At 43.8% G+C, this 23,780-nt stretch overlaps 1 protein-coding gene across 1 annotated transcript in view; it reads left to right on the top strand.

Moving 5' to 3' along the window:
- The window catches only part of ZNF831 (zinc finger protein 831), an 81,103-nt gene extending 57,562 nt beyond the window's left edge, over nucleotides 1-23,541 (top strand). The window contains exons 5-6 of the mRNA XM_061209661.1: nucleotides 21,802-21,956; nucleotides 22,696-23,541. Of these exons, the coding sequence (XP_061065644.1) occupies nucleotides 21,802-21,956; nucleotides 22,696-23,541 (1,001 nt within the window). The remainder of the gene's footprint in view (nucleotides 1-21,801; nucleotides 21,957-22,695) is intronic.
- The last annotated feature ends 239 nt before the right edge of the window (nucleotides 23,542-23,780 follow it).

The following is a 23,780-nucleotide window of genomic DNA, read 5'->3' as shown; positions in this document are numbered from 1 at the left end:
TTCCCTTCACGGGGAAAACAGGGCCGAAAATTGTGGTCACCTTTAATCTTCTTCTTCAGATTACCTTCAGACATAGAGCCTGTTACCTTCAAAATTCAAACTGAGCCTTTGAAGAGAACTACCCCTTTAAAGAAAAAAAAAAAAAATCCTTGATGAATGCAAATTGACATTAAATGGAGTTTAAAAAAATGATCAGGGTTTTTAAATATGATTATAATCAGTGGGAATAGTGGAGCAGAGTCAAATCATTATTGATTTCACTCGTGGGGGTGGGAAGGAAGAACTGCTGCGAATTCATCAGAAAAGGAGCTTTTCTGTAAAGCCTGACCAACTGGGAATGCTCCCTGGGGTCCGCCTCTGCCCTGGGGCCCCTACCCGAGTTGCTGAGATGCTGGACACTTATTAACCCTTGACGAACCTCCCCTGGAGGTTGTGCACCTACCGTCACATCAAAGGGGAAACAAATCTCTGTTCAGGGGGCATATTTGCCATTTTGAGAAATCAAGAGGAAAAGCAGCATCTGGCCCAAATTTTGGAGTCAGACCGATTTAGTTTCACTCCCTAAGCTCATTTCACAGGTATTTATCGAGCACCTAATATGTGCTGTTCACTCATAGACCTTTAGGTGCTGGAAAAACGGGGACCATAAAGACAGGCCATGTCCCCTCACTCATGGGGCTGACGTTCCAGGTGGAAGGAGACGGGCCACAAACCACAAATTAATGACTAAGACAACAACACACAGCGATGATGACACAGGCCATGCCAGCAGGAATAGCAGCCCCGCCGTTACCACAGGAGCATTTATCCCAGGTCCTGAGAGTGGTGCTCGTGGTATAAACCCATATAACTCTTTCAAGCACCCTGGCAGGAAGCGCTAGTTTCCTCCCATTGCACAGATGAGGACACCGAGGCACAGAAGGGAGTGATCTGTGCATGGAGGTGAGCATTTCTTTACAACTCCTGGCCGGCTCAGTAACCATCGCCCCCCCGAAACGACTGGCTTTGTGCCTCGCAAGGCCGCCGTTTTGGCCAATGGTCTCCCCCTAACATCTACCTTTGAGCCCCTCTGGGTGCGGTGGGGGGAAAACTTGCATAGCAAGGGCACAGGTGGTCTCACCAGAATCAAGGGAAACTCAGTTGCGCCTGTTTCCACCCTAGACCATAGGACGGCCGAAACACAAAACTCCAAAGCAAACAAAGAGGAGACCCCAGTCTCATCAGGAAATAACCAAGAACTTAAATTCTACCAAAGCCAAGGGTTTCAAAGCGATAACTTCAGAGGAAGAAGAGTACCCGTGCCTCTTCCCCATCCAAAGTTCCTCAACCTCCATAAACACGGGGGCTGTGGTCAGATGAAAGTTTTCTTTATCAGACCTAAAGCCCACGTCTGCTTTATCCCAAACACATGGCAGGAACTGGGGAGAGACCTTGAAGGATTCTCTCCAGGCCTTTCTAATTGTCCTGAGGCTCAAAACCGACAACTACCTTTACCATGTGTCCAGCGTTGATGAGTTAATCCGTGTGTGTGTGTGTGTGTGTGTGTGTGTGAATCCGTGTGTCTGTGTCTGTGTCTGTGTCCGACAATCTCCGCCCCCTCCCCATCCTCTGAAAAAGAATGAAAGAGAAAAAAACCCAGATGAGCCTCTCATTCTCACTGCTTTCCCTGCCTCTGGCCGCAAGCAGCTTTTGCCACCATGGGCTTTGGGTTCCTCCCGGAGAAGAAAGGTCAGCCAGGGGTCTGGGGGTCTCGGGGTCCTTTGGGGAGTAACAGAGCACAGAGGTGTGCTCCTCATCTTCAGACACAGCCTCGCCTCGCTCCATTCTTCAGCTTGTTCTGTCCTTGAAGAATTGTTCTGTTGCTTCTTGTCATGGCTGATGTTAAGATTGGTTTCATCAGAAGAAATAAACACCTTCTGACAGAAATCCTGGTGTGCCTGTGCCCCGTGCAGCACACAGGGCCAAACTCAGAAGGCCCCAAGCTTGGTCGGCTGGGATGACTTGAAATTCTTTCTTTCCTTCCAGTTGTATTGAGATACAATTGACACACAGCACTGTATCAGTCTAAGATATACAGCATCATGATCTGACCTACATACACCATGAAATGATTATCATGATAAGTTTAGCGAACATCCCCCCTCTCATACAGATACAAAATTTAAGAAATTAAAAAAATTTTTTCTCTTGTGATGGGAGGTCTTAGGGTTCACTCTCTTAACAGCTTCCATATATAACATAGAGCAGTGCTCATTATATTTATCCTGTTGTATGTTACATCCCTAGCACTTTTTTATCTTACAACTGGAAGTCTGTACCTTTTGACCGCCTTCATCCAATTCCCCCTCCCCTGCCCCCGCCTCTGGTAACCGCAAATCTAACCTCTTTTTCTATGAGTTTATTTTTGAAGTATAATTGACCTACAACACTATGTTAGTTCCTGTTATATAACATAGCGATTCGATATTTCTATACATTTCAAAATGTTCTCCATGATAAGTTTAGTTACCATCTGTCACCATACAAAGGTATCACATAATTATTGACTGTATTCTCTACACTGTACATTTCCTACAGTGACTCATTTATTTTGTAGCTGGAAGTTTGAACCTCTTAATCTCCCTCACCTATTTCTTCCTCTCCTCACCCCTATCTGTTCTCTGTACCTATGACTCTGTTTCTGTTTGGTTATGTTTGTTTGTTTGTTTTGGCTTTTAGATTCCACATATAAGTGAAATCATACAGTATTTGTCTTTATCTGTCTGACTTATTTCACTAAGCACAACACCCTCTAGGTCCATCCATATTGTTGCAAATGGCAAGATTTCATTCTTTTTTATGGCTGAGTAATATTCCATTGCATGTATATACCACATCTTTATCCTTTTGTCTATTGATGGGCCCTTTATCCATTCACCTATTGATGCTTCCATATCTTGGTCATTGTATGAGTTGAAATTCTTAATCATTTTGAATAAAGACCCCACATTTTCATGTTCACTCGGCCCTGCAAATTAGGTAGTTTGTCCTGACAGCCCAATACCCTGGGTAGTATCAGAGAAAGTGGTTTGAAATGGGAGAACTGAAAAAAAAAAATATATATATATATATATATATATATATGTTTACTTCAAGACCCATCAGTGAAGGAAAAATGCTCTCATGATACATCTCAGAAGAAGAGATGCATCATGTGCCCAAGATCTAAAGAGTAAGGGAGAAAGTGTGGACTTCCAGGAGGTTTTTAGGTGCCTCTTGTCTCTGACAGCGTCTCCAACTTTTCTTGTTTTTGATGCCCTTGACGTTTGGGAGGAGTCCTGCTCAGTTGTTGTGGAGAATGTCCCTCCACTGGGGTTTGTCTAATGGTCTTCTCGAGGTTAGACTAGGGGGATGGGTCTGGGGAGAAAGACTCCAGAGGTGCAGTGGCCTTCTCATAACATCCTATCAAGGATAAACCATCACCATGGCTTATCATTGCTGATGTTGACCTTGATCACCTGGCTGAGGTCTCTCAGGTTCTCCATTGTCAAGTGATCCCACACCTCCTCCCACCATTAGACATTTTACCCACAGGAATTCTGCTTCTCTCCACTGGCAGTGTCCAGGACTGCCTCTGCGTCCCTGTTCTACCACTGGCTTCCTTCGGTTGCAAACTCTGCCCTGAAGACTCTCCCCACTCGCCCAATCTCGTCTCCTGTGATGCAGGAGGTAATTATTATTTCTAGAACAAAGATAACCCAGAGCCGCTACTGGTGACCAAGTTCACCGTCGTCTCTACCCGAACCAAAACATTATTGGAAAAGTAAATTACTTTTATTTTCCTTGAAAATATTTGATAGGAAGTGCATGAAAATCCTCGCTGAGAAAATAGACCCAGAACCTATCATCAGAGGAGAGATGTTACCTATATAAAAAAAAAGAAAGAACCATCGGGTACATTTCCACACTGAAACCTATTTCGAATTTTATTATTTACCCTGTACTCTTTCATTGATTCCCATCTCCTCTCCCTGAATTTATGAGCAGGTGGGCATAGCCTCCTTCCCCTCGGAGGACCTTCGTGATAATGGAGCACGCATCCGATTCTCTGCCAGCGAGGGCAAGGTAGCAGGGGAGGGCGATTTCAGTGGGAAAAAGTGGATCGCCTTGAGTCCTCATCTACGGGGGAGAAATGTTTCTGAGCTAAACAGACTAAAAATTTTTTTTAAAATAGACTTTTCGAAGGCTGATTTTGCATAGTGAGGTTAAAAATGTCTTGAACTGACAGGAAGTATGTGGGATTCTGATTTTTCACAGCCTGACCGTCCGTCAATGCTTTCCCTTCTGTCTATGTGTTGTGGCCTCCTGGGTCCGTCTGAAGTCCTTTTAAATTCATTCCTCCATCTGGGCCTGTCTGAGAGCCCTCCAAACTCAAGGTACTGTCATGACGTGCCTGGATCTTTCCTGCTTCCATCGGACACAAAAGGAAGTGTGTGTGTTTGCCCCGCTGGCTGACTGGCCACTTGGACCAGACCTGCCATTCGTCCACTTGTTTTCTTCTCTCCCCTCTGCCAGGTGAAGAGGCGGAGATGAACACACAGTGTCTTCCTGGGTGGCTTGGTTTGTCCCTTGAGGGAACCCTGTCTTGTGGGCTGAGTCCTCTCCTTCGGATGGGTACCATTTTCTTACGAGCCCTTTGCCCTCAGGTGAATGACAAAGTCAACCCTTGCCCTTCTGTGAAGTACACACCATTGACAAGTTTCACTATAAAAGCCAAAGTCTGCACTCTTTTCCCCTCCTAGCTTAAATGGGGAAGCAAAGGAGTTTTACTCTTTTTCTCTCCCCTGCCCCCGCTTAAACATTCTAGTGGGAGGGGACTTCCCTGGCGGTCCAGTGGTTAGGACTCCGTGTTTCCACTGCCGGGGGCCCGGGTTCGATCCCTGGTCGGGGAACTAAGATCCCACAAGCCGTGCGGTGCAACCCCAAACCAAACCAAAACAAAACAAAAACAACTGTAGCGGGAGAAGTTATGAGCCTAACGAAACTCTCCTCTAGAAAATGTGTCCAGACCTGCAGTTATTGGAATGCGGCCGTTGGGCTCCGACCTCCAGAAAGCGTTTCCACGTGGCGCCTCTGTTGAATGTGATTATCTCCACCGTGCCATTTCCGCCGCCCCGTCCTTCCCCTCTTGTGTTTATCAGAGACTCGCCAAGCTTCCTCACCCAGAAAAACCCTTCGTAACAGTAAGTTCTCCTTGGTGGCCTCTCCTGGTGGGGCTGGGTTAGGGGACGATCGTAGATAGCCTGGGGTCCTTGGATCCATGGGGATGGGAGAAACAGCTCTGAGATTGTAGAGACTGGTAATTTCTGAAGGTTGTTGCTTCGTGGTGGTGTTAAACATTTCTTAACCACAGTAGAAGGGCCACAGAATGCCGCTCCTCTCTTTGTCTTTTGCTGGTGGGCTCGTCTTTTGTCTTTTGCTGGTGGGCTTGTCTTTTGTCTTTTGCTGGTGGGCTTGCTTTGTCTTTTGCTGGTGGGCTCGTCTCCCCAGGGTTTTTGGAACCCACATAAGTCATTTCGTCACCAAGGGCTGTTGGGGCCAAGTCCCCACTCAAAACCTTTGCGAGGCGCCTCCTCACAGAGGCGACTTTATTGATAATAATGGCTCGTCCTGAGTCAATCCGTCCCTGGGTTGATGGCGGCGTGCAATGCCTGGAGCCTGCTTGGAGGCAGTGGCTGCCCTGGCAGACGATTCTGAGCCCAGCCAGCCCCCAGCCAGCTCCCCTTCCCCACACCTCATGCCGGGGGACAGAGTTAGCTGGTGCAAATGCAGGCACCCAGTTAAAGCCGAATTTCACGCGAACAGTAAATATGTACATATATATACACACACGCGCATATATGTGTATATAATATATACGCATATATATGTTAGCCTAAGTATGCCCCCAAACATGGCAATAAGACACATTATGCTAAAAATGATTCATTGTTGACCTGACATTCAAATTTAACTGGGCATCCACGTTTCATCCGGCCGCCTTTCCCTAAGGCCCTCAGACCACCCTTTCCGGCCCAGCCCATCCTGGGGAGACTCCATGTGCTTGAAAATGGACCTGGATGTTCTTTCGTGTCTGATTTCACGTCTGCATTATCCGGTCAATCTGGGGGTGCTCTGCCATCTCTTCCCCGTCTGCGTGGCGTGGGGCTCTTCTTGCAGCTGGGTTGACTCCTGGGCTGTCAGTTGTTCCAGCTCTTAACCGGTTGCCTCTTAAGAGGGGTGGGAGGGTGGTCCAGTCACCTGGGCACCCGGACCCCCCAATTTTGCCTGTAATCAGTCTATTTTGATCTCTCTCTCTCTCTCCACTTCCCTTTGTGTCTCCCTCTGCCCGTCTTTGCTTTCTGGGTTGCTTCCCTTGGATAAGGCATTTCCTTCTGTGGCCTGAGGCCGCTCAGCCAGACACCCAGACCCCAAGCGAGGTCGGTGAGGGAGGCGTGCACCCTCCAAGTCCTGTCACTCCACCAGTGATGAAAGGCCACCTTCACTTTCTTTCTTTGCCAAGCCAAACCCTGGAAAGAAAGGGGTTAATTTTCTCTTCTCTTTGAAATATGTGCGGGAGACAGCATCAAAGCTGCCCCATTCTGGCTCAGAAAACACACTCAGAAGCTGTAATCAGGGGTGACCTTCTAGGCAGGGTACATTTCTACACTAAAACCTATTTTAAATTTTATCATCTCCCTCTTGCTATTTCATCTCCTCTCGCCCTCCCCCCTTGTATTTATTAGAGGCTCAGTAGGGATTTCTTTCCCTGAGAGAACTTTCATAATAATGAAGTATGCTTGGCAGACACTCACGGCAAATATACAGGATTGGAGGGTATTCTGCAAGGGAAATGGGCAGGCTTGTTTTCCTCTGTCCGAGAGAAATATTTGAGATAAAATAGACTAATTATTTCTCAAGATGGAAGTGTTGAAGGTTGCTTTTGCATAGAGAAGTTGAAAACTCCTTGAAGGAGCAGAAAGCTTCTGTGAGCATCTTTATGACTTTCCTCCCTGGCAGGCTGCCGTCATCCTGTCTCTCTGGGTACCAGCATCCTCTGGGGTTCAAGCCCATTTCCCATCTTTCTAATGCTCTCCCCACACTGACTTTTCTTCTTTTTAGATTTTCATGAGAGGTCTGACTGAGAAAGCCTACCAGAACCCCCTCTTCGGTGCTTCTAGCCCTCATTCTTTGATAGATGTTCATACTATTTTCTCATTATTTTTCTCTCAGCTTTCACAGAAACGGTGTAAACTACTTTATTTCAAAACCATTATGTTAGTTTACTCCATGATAATTTAAGCCGTGTATTCTTTTTCTGATTTGAATTTAGTAATAACATATTTTTAAACAGAAGCCAAGAAGATTTCCTGAATAAATTTTCAATGACAACTGCTGACGTTTCCAGATTGTTTTTTTTTTTTCCCTTCTTTAACCTCCTTTTATTGGACCTTAGTTTTACATACGTGATTGAGTCATCCTTTCTTTCTCCAGGCATTTTATTTTATTCTTTTATTTTTTTTTAATTTTTTAATTTTTTATTTATTTATTTTTTAACATCTTTATTGGAGTATAATTGCTTTACAATGGTGTGTTAGTTTCTGCTTGATAACAAAGTGAATCAGTTATACATATACATATGTTCCCATATCTCTTCCCTCTTGCATCTCCCTCCCTCCCGCCCTCCCTATCCCACCCCTCTAGGTGGTCACAAAGCACAGAGCTGATCTCTCCAGGCATTTTAAACAGACCCTGGGACTTCTATGAGGAGAAAATTTCGGAGCGGTTGGGGGGCGGGGTCGTCTTATCAACCCAGCTGTCTTTGATTCAAGAAAATTACCAGGGGCCAGCTGTGTGGTCAGGTGCAGTGGTGCCCCCAGCCCGACCCTGCCCAGGACCACCCCCAGCGAGGATTCCAGAAACTGCTCAAAAGCAGGAGTTTGTAAAGACTGTCTTCTCTCCCTGGAGCAAGATTTGCATATATATATATATTTTTAATTTTTTCCTTTTTTTTTAGTATTTATTTAGTTTTGGCTGCGTCGGGTCTTAGTTGTGGCAGGCGGGCTTCTCTCCAGTTGTGGCATGCGGGCTCAGTAGCCCCCGCGTGGCATGTGGGATCTTAGTTCCCAGACCAGGGATTGAACCAGCGTCCCCTGCATTGGAAGGCAGATTCTTAACCACTGGACCACCAGGGAAGTCCCAAAATTTGCATATTTTAAATTCTGTTTTTCCCACAACCTCCTTCGCCTCTGCATATCATTTGTGCAGAATTGTATATCTACCTCAAGTCTCATCTTCCACTCCATTCCCTACTCCTTCCCCAGGTGGAATTTTCTGGATGCGTGGCATTATTTATACTTTTTCTGTCAGATCTGGGTCTTCCTTCCTAAAGTGCTTTTGACTTGCAAAACAGATTCCCTTTATGGGTGATGGGGTAGAAATCTTCAAGGAAAGATGTAAAGATTTCTTAAATGCCTCAAAGCGTTGACTTTCTCAACGGTCCTAATATGTCAATCGCTGTTCTTAAAAAAAAAAAAAAAAAATCTAGAAATCAAATTTCTTAATGAGTTTGGTAGGGTTAACATTTATTTCTGGGACGGTATTCTTTCTTTTTTAGCCTCTCTTTTTCCTTAATGTTGCGTTGGGAGTCCTACCTGTAATTTCCAGGAAAGCTTTTGGTTGTGTAACTGAGCTTTTACATTTCCAGTGTGTTTTAAGCAGACTGATTAAACGTAGGGGGAGATAAAGGGTGTGACCCTGAGTCTAGGAGAGTTTCTGAAGTTAAAAAAAAAAAAGTCCTGAATTCAAGTTTCCCATCATAAAAGGTAGAAATTCTAAAGCTGGTGGGAGGACAAAAGAGTGACTTCATAGGATTCTGAAAGAATTGGGTCCATCTCTTCCTGCTATTACTCTTTTCCCCTTTGTCACATGCACTTCCGAGTCAAGCCTCTTCATCTCAGGGCAGAGTCAACCCTTGGTATTTTATTTCCTACTTCGGCTGAAAGAACTCATGACTGTCCCCCTTTATTTTCTGCCAGCATCCATAGAAACCACATAGAGGCTTTTGCTCAAAACACACTCATTGAGTCGCATTGCTACGGAATTGCAGTCGCAGAAGTACTCTTTCTTTTGGGTGGAAATCTTGAGGAAAGCTGAAGCCAAGTTGAAAGTCCTTCAGTTATGGCAGAGTCCACCCAGTAGAGTTTCTTTCATGATTAAGAAAAACCCCACTTAGAAAATCAGGCTGAAAGCATACATTCCTGAGTAAATTTTGGTCTGAAAAGTTTTCAAAGAGCCTTTTGAGCTGCTTTTATTCTTTTCCCTTTCTCCCAGTCCCCTTTGCCCCTCAGTAGTATTTAAGAAATGCTGTCGAATTCTGTGCGCATACAGGATTTCACATTATTGAAATATTTTACCCTGACTCCTTCACTAATGTTGTTTAGGAGAAATATCTGAGTGGGAGAAAGTTTTCAGCTTTCCAAACACTTGCCTTTCCTCAGAAAAGGTAGAACTATAATGGCAGGTGCTCTGAAGAAAGAAAAGAAATGCCCAAGTACCATGTGAGATGGAGTACCTAAACATGTTACAAAACCAGAAAAGTGTTCTCTCATTCTGTTTCCTGGTTTTCTTGTCTAATTCAGTTTTACTGCAGTTTAGGTTTGAGGGAAGAGCTAGATTCTCCCCGAACATTTATCTTTTCACAGAGACTGAACTTAGAATGTTTTCTTCCCTAAGGCGATTGGAAAACCAAAATGGAGGAGGCCAACGCCAATATTTTCTTTCTTGTCTTTGTTTCTAGTTGGAAATTAGTCCATTTTTCCCCCTTATCAGGATTAGTGAAGGAGAAAAGGGAAGCTCTTTCTTCCCAGCTATTACCATTGAAATGGATCAATTTCTTCTTTTTAAGGATGCAAATCTCGAGGACAAATGAGCTCTCTCAAATATCTCAATCATATTTCGAGAAATGGACCATCTTTTACAGACTCATTTAGTAATGAGAAACATTGAAAACCATAATTCAAAGGGTAGATACTCTTGATTTCGATCTGGGCATTATAGATTCCAAATGGTATTTTCAGTAATTGTATTTTTTCCCCTTCACCTCATACCCAGAGTGGCTCTCTAAATTTTAGGTACATGCTTATGGTCTGGGAACAAACTTTTAACTTCAGGATTGATTTTAAACATGGCTTTCCACTCAACATCTTTCAGGGGAAAAAAAAAATCTCTGAGAGAGAAATCTTAAACTGATTGCCTTTCATCAAAGAAGAGAAGTAAGTACCACTAAGAGTAGTTTCTGAAATAAAACATATGATTACTTAGAAAATTGCATTAGGAGAAAGAAATACTCTGGCACGTAGTGAGATTTCGATAAATGTGTTTTTCTGTCCCTCTGGTGGGTCCTTCAACTATGTTCTCTCTGAAGAACCCAGTTGAGGTTTCATACTATTCCTCTCCAGAAAGTGGGCATAGAGGGAACCCACCTCAACAAAATAAAGGTGTCACACATGACAAACCCACAGCTAACAACATACTCAATGGTGAAAAGCTAAAAACATTTCCTCTAAGATCAGGAACAAGACGAGGATGTCCACTCTTGCTACTTGTATACAACATAGTTTTGGAAGTCCTAGCCACAGCAATCAGAGGAGAAAAAAAATAAAAGGAATCCAAATTGGAAAAGAAGTAAAACTGTCACTGTTTGCAGATGACCGGATACTATACGTAGAAAATCCTGAAGATGCTACCAGAAAACTACTAGAGCTCATCAATGGATTCGGTAAAGTTGCAGGATACAAAAGTAATTCAGAGAAACCTGCTGCAGTTCTAGACACTAACAACAAAAGATCAGAAAGAGAAATTAAGGAAACAATCCCATTTACCATCTCATCAGAAAGAATAAAATACCTAGGAATAAACCTACCTAAGGAGGCAAAAAGACCTGTACTCCGAACACTATGAGACACTGAAGAAAGAAATTGAAGACAACACAAACAGATGGAAAGATACACTGTGTTCTTGGATCGGAAGAAGTAATATTGTTAAAATGACTATACTACCCAAGGCAATCTGCAGATTCAGTGCAATCCTTGGACGGTTTTGTGAGGTGACATTTTCATGATTCCTCAGGCTGGTCATTTCCTCTCAAGCCAGATTAGATGTCCTTGTGGTATGATTCATAACCCATCTCCTTTGTGGCATTTACCACAATACCAATCCTTATATAATTATGTCCTAATTTTCTTCTCTTCAGCTACGTGTGTACTACCTCAGCGAGGCAAAATTGAGCTTCTTAAATCATTAACAATAAACCCATATTTAATTCCAGGGTGAAGGAGACACTTCTATGCTTTCTCCTGGTCTCATTTACTTTCTTTCTCACCGGAATCTCTTCTTCTGAATTTTCTGTCCATACCTAAGCTTTTAAGGGACTGAAATATTTCAACTGGATTTTTTTTTCATTAACATAGTTTAGGAAAAATTCCTCTGAGGCAGACGTTATCAAAGCAGCTGTCTTTCATTGAAAAAATAGAAAGGTAAAGAGAACTTCTCTGACAGGTACTTCCTGAGATAAAAGGTTTACCTAATCCTGTTGAAAAGGTAGAATAGTTCAATATTATGGGAGGATGGTGATGTAATTCTCTGAAATTAAGTAGCTGTGAATTGTTGTGTTTTTTTTTTTTTTTCACCCTTTCAACTTCTGTTAGTTGAGTGAACTGGGAGAGGTGGGGCTGGGGAGGTTTACTGCATGTCACTTGTGCCCTGCTCTCTTTGTCACACATCACCGCCAGACGTTTTCCTCAGAGAAACAAAATGGCAGCCTGAACTCCAGGGTTCCCTCACCCACCAGCTCCCTCTCCGCCTCTGACTAGAGCTAATGGCTCCGTACCATTATTTTTCCTGTCAGATTTAATGGGGAGATATTCTTTTCCTAAAGCCATTAGTTAAGTAATATTGCTTACAGAATTGCTGAAACAGGGATAACACCTCCTTCTCAGGGTGTAAATCTTAAGAAATGATGAGGCAATTGCCTAAACACATCAATTATATTCCAAAGCCTGAACTTTTTTTCTGTTACAATTTTCATTTAGAGTTAAGAAAGTTTGAAAGTAATGATCCCTTAAAGTAGGTTCTCTTGATTCAATTTTGGCACTAAATAATTCAAATAATATTAGCTGGGTTTTTCTTTTTTCTTTCTTTCTTTCTTTTTTTTTTTTTTTTTTGTTCTTCATTTCATTTTCTCTCTTCCCCACAATGTGTCCTCTCTTTATTTTAAGGCATTCTCTTATTGTCTGAGGATGATTCAAGTTTCAACTTATCAAAAGATTTTAAGCATACTTTCCCACTAAATATATTTTTTTGGAGAAAACGGTAAGTGAAGTGTTCTCAAACTGATTGCCTTTCATCAGAGAAAGATAAGAGAAATTTAAATTGTAGAGAAAAGTGGTTTCTGGAAAAAAGAGATTGGAAAATGATTACTCGGAAGAGGCAAAATTTCACACAAAAAATGAGGCTAGAACAGAAATACTTCAGATTTGGTTAGAGATGGGAAAATATATTTTTCTTTTCCTTTTGAGTCTCTCAACCTTTTCTCTGCCTGAGAAACTGAACTCTTGTTATGAGGGTGTGAGGGTCCATCTCCCTCTGTCAGATGTGTGTTCTGATTGAAATGACTTGCCTTGCACACTCTGGGGCTTTTCTTCATGACTTTCGGTCTGAATTTTAGAGCCAATGTCATTATTTGCCTCTGATTTTTCCTTCAAACGAATAAAGCAATCCCATACTTGTTGCAACAAAAAAAGCAACATTGACATATGCAAGGAAAGCTTGACAATCCCCAGCCTCATGGCCCCCCGAGGTTGCCAGAGTTGGGCTGGTGTGCCATCACGTACATGATGGACACTTTATTTTGTTGTTTACACAGATAGATCATACCATACATAGTCATCTACAACTCTTTTCTTCTTAATATATCTTGTATATAACTCTAGGCATATATTACAGATTGATAGATAGATCATTTTAATAATGGCACAAAATCCCACAGTATAGCTGTACCATAATTTATTTATTCAACTCTTCCTGTATTGATGGATGTTCCTGTTGGTTCTATTGGTTTTCCTACCACAGCTATTGCTGCAGTAAATATTCTTGCCCCATTTCGCAAAGAGCAGTTGCTGGATCAATGCGCGTTATATAATTATAAATTTCATTTTATAAGATACTACTAAATTACTTTTCAAAAACAGGGTTACTCTCCCATAAATATCTTTTTAACAGTATTTTTGAAAAGAAACTCTGCTTCTGCAAAAGAGCAGAGGCTGCGCGGAGACTAAAGCCTTGCCTTCATCGTGGGCGCCCTTGAACCTCTTCACGGACGAAGGGTCTCACGCTGGCCTCTCTTGGCAGCACTCAGGCCACGGATACGTTGGTTAGCACGGCGCTGTTGTTTGAAAATTAATTCATTATCAGTGTTTAAACTGGAATCATGGAACTCAGATTTCTGGTTTCTCTTGGAAAATGGATAGTTCTGGCAAACTGGATGCTTGGTCCTCGGTGGTCTTGGTGGGTGGGAGCTGAGGGGCAGCCTTGCCCTTGGAGGCTGGACCTGTCCTCCCTCTCCATCCACAGCCCTCATCCCAGGCGGAAGCCCTTGTTTCTGTTATTGGTCTGGCCCTGTAGCTTTTGAGTTTGTGATTCTTGGTTTCAACCAGGGTTTCCCAGCCGTGGCCTTATTGACCTTCACAGCTGGGTCCATCCTGTGTACCGCACGTCCAGGAAAGTCCCCGGACATCACCTCCGGCTGAAAACCACTGGCTCAAACAGACCCACAAATCCCATTTTCTTCGGTAGATGTTGAGATCAACTTTTCCAAGAGTGTTCCTGAGCCACTTTCATTATTTCTCTCTATCCTGTAGGCCTCTGTCTCGCTTTCTGAAGGAATATTGTTGAATTCTGTACACAACCAAGCTTTAAAGTCACGGAAATATTTCAAACCAGCCCCATTCACCGAATTGGGAGAAAATATCTGAGTGGAGAAAGTGATCAAAACACTTTCCTTTCATCTCCGGAACAGAAGTGTAGACACGGCCGTGATTCCAGGTGGTTTCTCAAGTAAAAGCTTTACCTAATTACACACACGTAAAAGGTACAATTTCTAAATACTGGATGAAGAGGCTTGAATAAGTCCCTGGAAGAAAGGGAGACATTGCCTTTGTTCCCTCGGGTTTTCTGCAGTGGTTTCTTTTTGTGATTTAGGGCCTCGGGTGATTACCCTTCTCCCCTTCTGTTCTCACAAGAGTTCTCCTCAAAATGTTCCTGAGCATCAGGAAGAATCAGGAAGGCTGGGGAGGGGGTCTCTCTGGGGCTTTTCTCCCCCTTTGCCTTCTCTCTCCTTCTCTGACAGGAGCAAATGACTTTCCTACATCTTTTCTCATTAGAATTAATAGAGAAGTATTAATTCTTTCCCTAAAGCTATTAGTTAAGTCACAGAGCTCCGGAATTGCTGAAACAGAGTAATTTCTCCTTCCTTCCAAGGTGTAAATCTCGGGGCAAGATGAGAAGCTTTTGTGAGTGTATCAATTAGGTACCCAGGAAGGGACCCTCATAGACAATTTTCATTTAGCCATAGGAAACTTTTAAAACAACGATACATAGACTAGATGGGCTGCTGCGTTCTGTCTTGGCATTTAACGTTTCAAATGGCATTTCTTTGATCATGTCTTTTCCTGACGTGATTTCGTCATCCTATTTTCACTCTGTGTTTTAAAGTCACTCTCTTGCTGTCTGGACGGGATACAACTTTTAACTTAAAGCAAGATTTTAAACACCACTTTGCACTAAACATAGTTTAGGTGAAGAATTTCTGTGCGGGAAGAGTTCTTGTCCTGATTGCCTTTCATCAAAGGAATAGAAAAGAGATGAGAACCACGAAGGAAAGTGGTTTCTGAAATAAAAGATTCATTTGTGATTACTTAGAGGCGAACTTTCCGAAGACTGCATTAGGGTAGCACAGAAACACCCGAGGCTGTACTCGATAAATATATTTTCCAGGCTCTCTCTCAAGTCCCTCTCTGCCCGTGGGACTCAAGTGGGTGGCTGCTCCCCACCTCCTACAGTCCGCCCACTTCTAAATGTTTTCTGATTGGAATGAATGTCCCCAGCCCCTGCCTGAGAAGAATAAAGCTTCTTCCCTCCATCATTTTCAGCCGTATTTTTTTTCTTCTTCAGAGGCCTTATAAACAAAAATTGCAATAGGATTGCAGAAACAAATGAATTTACTTGCAAAAAATTTTAGTCCGATATCTGGTGTGCCACAGAGCCTTAAAAAATATTGGTTGAATAATTACTCAAATGAATGATTCAGACTCAGTAGAGAGAAAACCAGCCCCAAACAGGTGGCATGTGGGAACGGTTTTACAGTATGCATGGTTTTACTCATTTCCATGGGTACAGGTGGGGTCAGGGCCCCATTGTACCATCTCATTGCACCCTCTGCTTTTTCCTTCCTAGCATTTGCTACATATGCTTGGTGATTTTTTTTCCGATTGGACTTTTATTTTTTTCATATTCTTTTCCATTATGGTTTATTACAGGATATTGAATATAGTTCCCCATGTGATACAGTAGGACCTTGTTGTTTATCCATCCTATATATAATAGTTTGCATCTGCTAACCCCAAACTCCCAGTTCATCCCTCCTCCAACCCTCCCTTCCCTTTGGCAACCACAAGTCTGTCCTCTATGTCTGTGAGTCTGTTTCTGTTTTGTAGACAAGTTCATTTGTCATATTTTAGATTCCACATATAAGTGATATATGATGTTTGTCTTTGTCTGACTTACTTCACTTAGTATGATAGTCTCTAGGTCCATCCATATTGCTGCAAAAGGCATTATTTCATTCTTTTTTATGGCTGAGTAGTATTCCATTGTGCATGTGTACCACATCATTTTTATCCATTCGTCTGTTGATGGACATTTAGGTTGTTTCCATGCCTTGGCTATTGTGAATAGTGCTGCTGTGAACATAGGGGTGCACGTATCTTTCTGAATTAGAGTTTTGTCTGGATATATGCCCAGGAGTGGGATTGCTGGGTCACATGGTAGCTCTATTTTTAGTTTTCTGAGGAACCTCCATATTGTTCTCCATAGTGGCTGCACCAATTTACATTCCCACTAACAGTGTAGGAGGGTTCCCTTTTCTCCACACCCCCTCCAGCATTTGTTATTTGTAAGTGATTTTTTTTTTTTTGGGTGTAATTATTTGCTGGCTGAATTTCTCCCCCCATTAGACTGTCATTTCCATGAGGGTATCTGCCTCCGTCACTGAATAAATTGCCTGTGTTCAGCACAGTTCCTGGCACAGAGCGTTGACTGTGGTCAGTGCTCAATAAATATTTAGGCTTAATCATATGGGCTCATAAATGGGCTCAAAAAATATGGACTCAAAGGGGCTCAACTAGTATTTGGAATATGAGCAAATAACTGCCCACATAGTGATTCCTCTTAGAGTCCTGCCCCGCTTTCCTTAAGTAATTGCAAATTTTAATTGCTAGCACATTTTGCATCCTTCGATGGCAGGGATGCTTGTAAACAATTTCATCTCAGATAAATTAGTAGTCTGGGAGATTACCCCTGGGATCATGTTGATGCTTATAGCTTACTTAATGAGGCCAACGTGATAGACTCATTTTTACCCCTTCCTTATAATTCAGCATCTTTGGACTCCAAATTCATGGAGGTTTGGGGTATATTGGGGCAACTGATGAAAAGGCATCAAATTACTTACATTTTCAGTTAATGATATTTGAGTAATATGTCTATTAACATTTTAACAAGACCTCGCAATGAGACAGCCTGCAGGAGGCTTGACATTAAAGATGTCACCAGTTAAGCTGTAAGTTTCATCGTGTTGTTTCTTCACTCCATTTTCCTTCTAATTATTTTACAGTTTCCTATCGCCTTTTCAAGATGGCTAAATTTAAATTTGCTGCAATACTAAGCAGTCTCTTCCTCTCTCCACGTGGTTTGGCAAATATTTCTGAGGGAAATTATTAAAAACGCAGCCTTTAATCGGGGTGGGGGCAGAACAGCACACAGACCTGTGATGAGAGGTGGTTTCTGTAGTAAGATTCTGGTAATTGCGTAAGAGCGGTCGAATTCGCAAAGGTTGCGATAGGACGGTGGAATCTATAATTTCTGAAGATGTACAAGGTGATTCACAGAGTGATGCCGAAACGTAAAGAGGATGCCGTTCTGTGCTTTAACACTTGACTGGAGCCCTACTGACTTTTTGAAAAGGGCCATTCATCTAATAGCAAGGATGCTTTCCTTCTTCAAGAATCGCAATTCGTTTAACACACTTCTGTGACATTATTTGGGCATTTTTCACAATGATTAAAGATAACGCACTTTTCTCTGTAGACTGTTAGGTCACAAGCAAATTAAATCAATGTATTTTCTTCCCTTGCTTTCTCGGATGAGTCAGAAGTTATTGGTCAAAGGCGCGCATGGCCTTTTTGTTAAGCTTAAAAACCCAAACGACCTGCTGAGAAGATGCTTGGCCAATCTGATTATTTTCTCTGTACTAATTGGTTTTACTTCTTCATTGAATTGAATGAATTGCCTGGTGGTTTTGTCACTGTGGGAGCACAGCTTAATCCACTTAGAGCGAGGCGCTTGGGCTTGGTAAACTCTGGGGCTCTAGAAACGTTTTTCATCATTGTGGTCTTTGGGTGATTTTTCATAGGTGAGAATGCAAATGGATCTCAAATCCATCCATTTTCTCCATTTCTATTTCCACTGCCCTAGCCAAGTCATCTCCACCTGGCCCCCTAGACTACTTTGGGAACTTTGTAACTGGTTTTCCCATCCTATTCCCCTCTCTCCTTCTTCAGTCTCCATATAGTAGCCAAGTGCCTCTTTAGGAGATGTAGACCTCTTGCTGGAAACACTGGTTTCTTCACAATGAATGAAGAATAAAATCTAGACCCCTTCCCAGGGCTGCCTGCACCCTACAAGATCTGAGCCCTTGGTGGCTCCCTCAGCTTCATTTTGCCCCCTGCTCCCCACCATCTTTCCACCACGGCCTTCCACTGATTCCTTAATCCTCCCAGCTCCATCCCACCGCAGGGCCCCTGCCTCTGTTCCTCCTTTGTCTGGAATGGCCTTAGAGGGCTGGTTCTTTCTTATCCTGAAGGTCTCATTTCAGGTGTCACCTTCTCAGAGATGCCTTCCTCAACTAGCAAGCCAGTTACTCTCTGTGATCTGCCCTTCAGGGACTGTTGCTCTCTATAATATTCCCTGTTTATCATCACTTTCATTATTACTCTACCTTCTCCTGTTTATTGCATCTTTGTCATAGCCTCCTGTGTATCATTCCTCTCTGGGGTACCCCCATCCTGTTTATTTCCTTCGTGACCCCCATCACAACCTCAATTATCTTACTTGTCTCTGTTTCTCTTCCCCGTCGGAACAGAGGCTCCTGAGGGCCAGGGCACCTTGGTCTTGTCCTCCGATTCCTCAGGGTTGAACATGGTACCCGGTTCCTTGAAGGAGCCCAGGACATGTCTGTTGAGCGGATGAATGAAACACCAAAGACCCCGGTGCTGCACCTTTAGGTGATCTCAGTAACGTGGTGCTCAAGTGAAGGTTGTTTGTATTAAAGTAAAAATCATTGCTTCCTTTCCCAAATTGTCGCGTTGATGGATTTTTAAAGTTGATTTGCCCAAGATTAGCGTGCTCGATCATCTAGTGACCTACCCTTGGGGGTATAAGAAGTAGGTCTGTTCTTTTGGGTTCATGGTGGAGGACAGAGCACATACACTTCCTTCACTTTCCTCCCAGACATTAGTGAAGGAATGTGTTTGGAATGCCCAGGCCCAAGGGGACAAGATGACCGGAGAAGAAATGGCGCCACAGTTGTAGAGGCTGGAATGCAGAGGCTAAGTGGTCACTGATTAGCAGACCCAAGTGAACTTAATCCTTGTTTAACAGTGGTCAAGCCCTAGACATTCAGAAATCCATGGCACCAGGTGGGGCTGAAAACAAGAGCGTTGGTTGAAAGAATCAGCAGCATTCAAACCCCCCCCCAGATCTGCACCCCACCCCTGCTTCTCAGAGCCTGGTCACGTCCCTCGCTCTCACCCCCAAATAATACTCTGGGCTTAGTCTCTGGAGACTCTACAAAATGCTGGGGAGCAAGGGGGCTGTACTGAAAACAGAGGGTTTAACCAAAGGTTGGCACTGCACATTGAGGCCCCCCCCCTCAATCCCAATTCTGACTGCAGGATGCTGGCACCTGCCTTACACTTTCCAGGCAGGAGATCGGAGAACTCCTTGGGCAGAAGCCGACCGGCCTGTGTGGAAGACCTAACGGGGATTACTTCAGGTCTTCCCACATCAACAGGGCAACCAGATAAACCTGCAGGGAGGTCCACGATTGACATTTTATGTTTGTAAAGTGTTTCTAACCAGTTTTTCAGTGCCTATTTCCTAAACATGAGCAGGTAGTTAAGATTGCCGGGTATCTCAGGGAAGCCTTTAGTAGGAAAGAGAGAGAGAAAAACATACAGAAATAAAGGAACTTGGAAGAAAGAGAGACAATATAGGAAGAGGCAAACTTCAGCAATAACAATGACAACAGATCATTATTAATCTTGCCTGAGACAGAAGGGAAGATGTTGGAGCCATGAAATAGTAACAGGATGCTATAAAGAAGGAATAATAATAATTAATAATAATAATGAGTAGGCTCTTGGAAATTAAAGACATGATAGCAGACACAGACACCTCTGAGTTGAAATAAAAAGTTGAAGGAATTCCCCCAAATGAAAAAGACAAAGAATTAGAAAATAGGAGAGAAAAGATAAGAAAAATAGAGGATTAGATCAAGGTGTCCAATAACCTAGGAAGAGCAGTTCTAGAAAAAGAGAAAAGACAAAACATAAGGAAAAAAATATATCAAAGAAATAACATATTTTTCTAAAATGGAAAGATGTGGTTCAGGTTGAAAGGGCCCACTGAGTGTCCAGACAATGAATGGAAATAGACCCAGGACCATAGTAACACTGGCATAAAAAGAGTTTAGGAGTTTCCAGAGAGAGAGAAACAAAAAGGTTTCCTCCAAAGTATCGGGAACCATAAATCATGTTGGCTCCAGACTTCTCAAAAGCTAGAGCTCAGTGGAACCACATCTTCAATTCTGAAGGAAAATGAATTTTAATTCAGACAGCTATACCCAGGCAAGTAGCCAATTAAAGTCTAAACAATTTTATTTCACCCTTTCTCATGAAGCTGCTGGAAGTTTTGCATTAAGAAAGAATGCAAAGAGAGTAAACCCAGGAAAAAGAAGCGTGGGTGTCCAGGAACCGAGGAGGTGAAGAAAATTGCCAGGATGGGGGTGACACACGGGCTCAGCCCCCATCGGGCCAAGGGAGCAGTGGTCCATGGGAGCAGGTCAGAAAGTTGTGAGAGAGAGATTTCCAAGGAAATGAGATGGAACCTAATAAATGAAATAAAAGACCACTGGGAAGGAGGTGGGAGGATGATTTTAGGAATAAGTCCATACAAAAAAGTCAGCAAAAGAAAAAGACAAAATAATGATTAACTCCAGGGAAAACAGTGCTGGCAAGAAAGGCAATGTCATCACAGCACACTACGTGGCTTGGTGGTGAAGACCGTGTTCCTGAACGTGGTGATGTAAACACTGGATATGCTAAACAAAATTATGACATCATAGTCATACGACTGTAGAGAGGAGGGGGGAGGGGGTGTGCCCACGTGTACGGGTGATAAGGGTTGTGGATGGGGGAGCTCGTCCTAAACCCTCCTCTCCCCTCATGACGTCATAGGCTAGCCTCCAAACCGGAAACAGGGAATCCAGAAGGGGTGCTACACGCTTGTTCTTAGGAGAGAAGGAGACAAATACAAAAGGAACACAAAGTGGGAAAAGATGAGTGGGTGGGCAGGTGTGGCTGTTTCTCTTAATACACGGAAATACTTGACTTTTAAAAACACTGTGCGTGTGTAGCGTTAATCAAACTAAAAGCAGATGTAAAAGTGGGTTGAATGCTTTTCTCTGGTGACACAGCTCTTCTAGAATGTTTTTCTCATCTCCTCTCATGATGGGATCTACTTGCTGAAACTCTGTGGTCCTTCTGACTTGTATCCCAGGCCAATATGACAAAATGGAGGAGAGAGTAAGGATGAAGGACGAGGGAAGGGCAGCTGTTCCCCTGAAAGGGAGACGCTGTTTTGGGGTTGTTGTCATGGCCATGTCTTTGTCACCCCTCTCCCCCCACACATCACAAACACCACCACAGGACAACAGCAACACAAAAACCAACCTCCCTCCTGCTGTCGGCGCTCTGATGGAGACTAAGGCATCCTACGTGATAGGAAAATTTCTACTCTCGACCCTCAGTTGAATGGCCAGAGATTTCAAACCGACCCAAAATTAACCAATGTGGCCAGGAAGATGACTTTGATGAAAAAAAGATCCACATGAAATATCTTTTAAAATATCTGTAATCAAGGGATTTTTCTGCCTTGGGAATTGGTTTTGCCATTTCTTTCCTTATCAGAAGTGGAGACGTTTTATTTGACCATGTGAACTGTTTCACGGTAAATCCATTTCCCAGATACACCGTGTGAGATGAGGTTATGAGGTCGGAGCTGGTCGTGAAGACACAGATCAACTCCTAGGAAATGACTGTTGGCTGACTTTATAATTGCAGGTGTATATCCATGTGCCTCCCCCCTTTTTAGGTCTAAATCTGTCAGGGGAACCACCTTGCGCTGCCTCAGAGTCATCTCTTTGTGTTGGGAACGGAGAGAAGGAGGAGGAGGAGAAGGAGGGCAGCAGACACAGCTCGGGAAGCTCCTGTCCTCACCCAAGTTCAAGAACTGTCAGGGAGACAGACAGATCAGCCTCGAAGGTGGGAATTGTGCTTCTGAGCGGTCTCTACCTATCTCTTTTCTAGATTTATGCCTCTTTTCTCTTGTTAGTGTCCAGTGTGGCAAAACTCGCTTGGGCCACCTAGAGGTTTCCTGGCACAGAAACCCCGTGAGGCAGACAGACGCCTCCAAACTTTGCGCTGAGTCAGCCGGTGACTTGGGCTGTGAACTGTTGGGATGATCTCACAGTTGATTAAAAAATCCCAAGTCCCTTATTATTTCATACCCGAATAGAGATGCCTATCACCCTGCAGAGGTCACTGCAATGCGGCATCAACGCCAGGCAGACTGGGGGGGCCTTGGGTTGAGAAACATGAAAATGCTAGTCCAGACCACACCTTGGAAAACCGCTAATCTGGAAAAACTCAAATGCACGGTACCATAAAGTAGCACACCCGCTGCAGGAGCAGCGATGATTTAAAATCGGATGCTCAGAACTGGTTGGATAATTGAGTGGCTGGGTTTTCACAAGGCCAGATACAAATACAGAGCTGTCTCAGTAGCTTATTGTGTGTCAACACGGAACTTTACTGGAGTTAATGCATCAATTAGTTATTAATGAAAACTGATGAGAACATCGTATCGAAGTTCAGGCTCTGTAAAGAATCATTAAGACCTCCAGACCTTGTTCCCGTTGAGGACCACGTTTCTGACCACAAGTTTTTTGGTACCAATTAACCTTTTTTCCCTCCATTTATCTTCCTTTGCACGTTGCTGCAGGAGATTTCTCCATCTGCCGGTGAGCATGGGGATGGTCGTCCTCAGAGTACAGCTGTGAGGTCAGGATTATCTCTGCCATCCGACTCCTTGGTGGCAGTGGCTCATGACAGACTTCCAGCCCGTGGCAAAGGTCTGGATGTGGGATTGCTTGAGACTCACCTGCCGCCCCCCCAGGACCAAGTCTCAACAGACCCCACACCACGCATTTTCTCAGATGCTCAAGACCCTTCTTCCTTTGAGTCCAAAGGAACCTCTCTCTGCCATGACCTTGCTACCTCTGCGGCTGCCTTTTGTCCTTCTCTGGGGGAGAGAGCAGGTCACACAACCCTGGGAATTCACAGTGTGGAACCGCAAGACCCCAGCCAGGGTGCAAGGGAGACTCTGACGCAAAGCTCCCCCGACAGAAAAACGATAGCAGAGGGTGTGTCCCCATCACTCTTGCCAGGGAAACCTTCATCTGGGCAGAGACTTTCAGGTTCAGTTCCACTGGGGTCCACTGGAAAAACTCATCTTGAAATACCAGCTTCAGGACCAGGTTCAGCTAGTTCACACCAAGAGGAAGGGAAACACAAGACATTTTTCCCTTCCGGGGGGCAATACGGGTGTGGGGAAGTGCTGGTCCCCTGCCCTCCTGTAGGAAATGACAGTGGGAGATGTCAAGGATCTGGATTCATCGCTCTAAAGGATGGTGTGGTTCCGTCTAGCCCAGGGCAACCCACAGAGATCCCTGCAGCCCCTTCGAAAACCCTCAGGAAGAGGAGTTTGGAAGGAATGAGAAAGCAAACTCGTGTGGAGTTCAGCGACACCAGCAGCGATGATGAAGATCGGTTGGTGATAGAAATCTGAAACTTCCAGAGAAAGATGTGTCCACGGTCAAAGACGGATGATGCTTCACGGTAAATGCCATCAAGCGGGCAGGAGAACTGAACTCTATTCATGAAGCCCCTACAGAGAGGAAAACCATTTGGGGGTCTTTCTAAGATCTCCCCAACCAACTCTGAAACCCAAACTCAGCCTCACCCTTCCCAAGAGGCCCAGCTCACAAGGCACCAGGCTGGACAAAGGTGGCAGTGAAGCAAGGTCTA

This window comes from Eubalaena glacialis, chromosome 13, assembly GCF_028564815.1.
Source record: "Eubalaena glacialis isolate mEubGla1 chromosome 13, mEubGla1.1.hap2.+ XY, whole genome shotgun sequence".
Lineage (NCBI taxonomy): Eukaryota > Metazoa > Chordata > Mammalia > Artiodactyla > Balaenidae > Eubalaena > Eubalaena glacialis.
The sequence above is the reverse complement of the archived record's forward strand: the minus strand, read 5'-3'. Positions and strand labels throughout refer to the sequence as shown.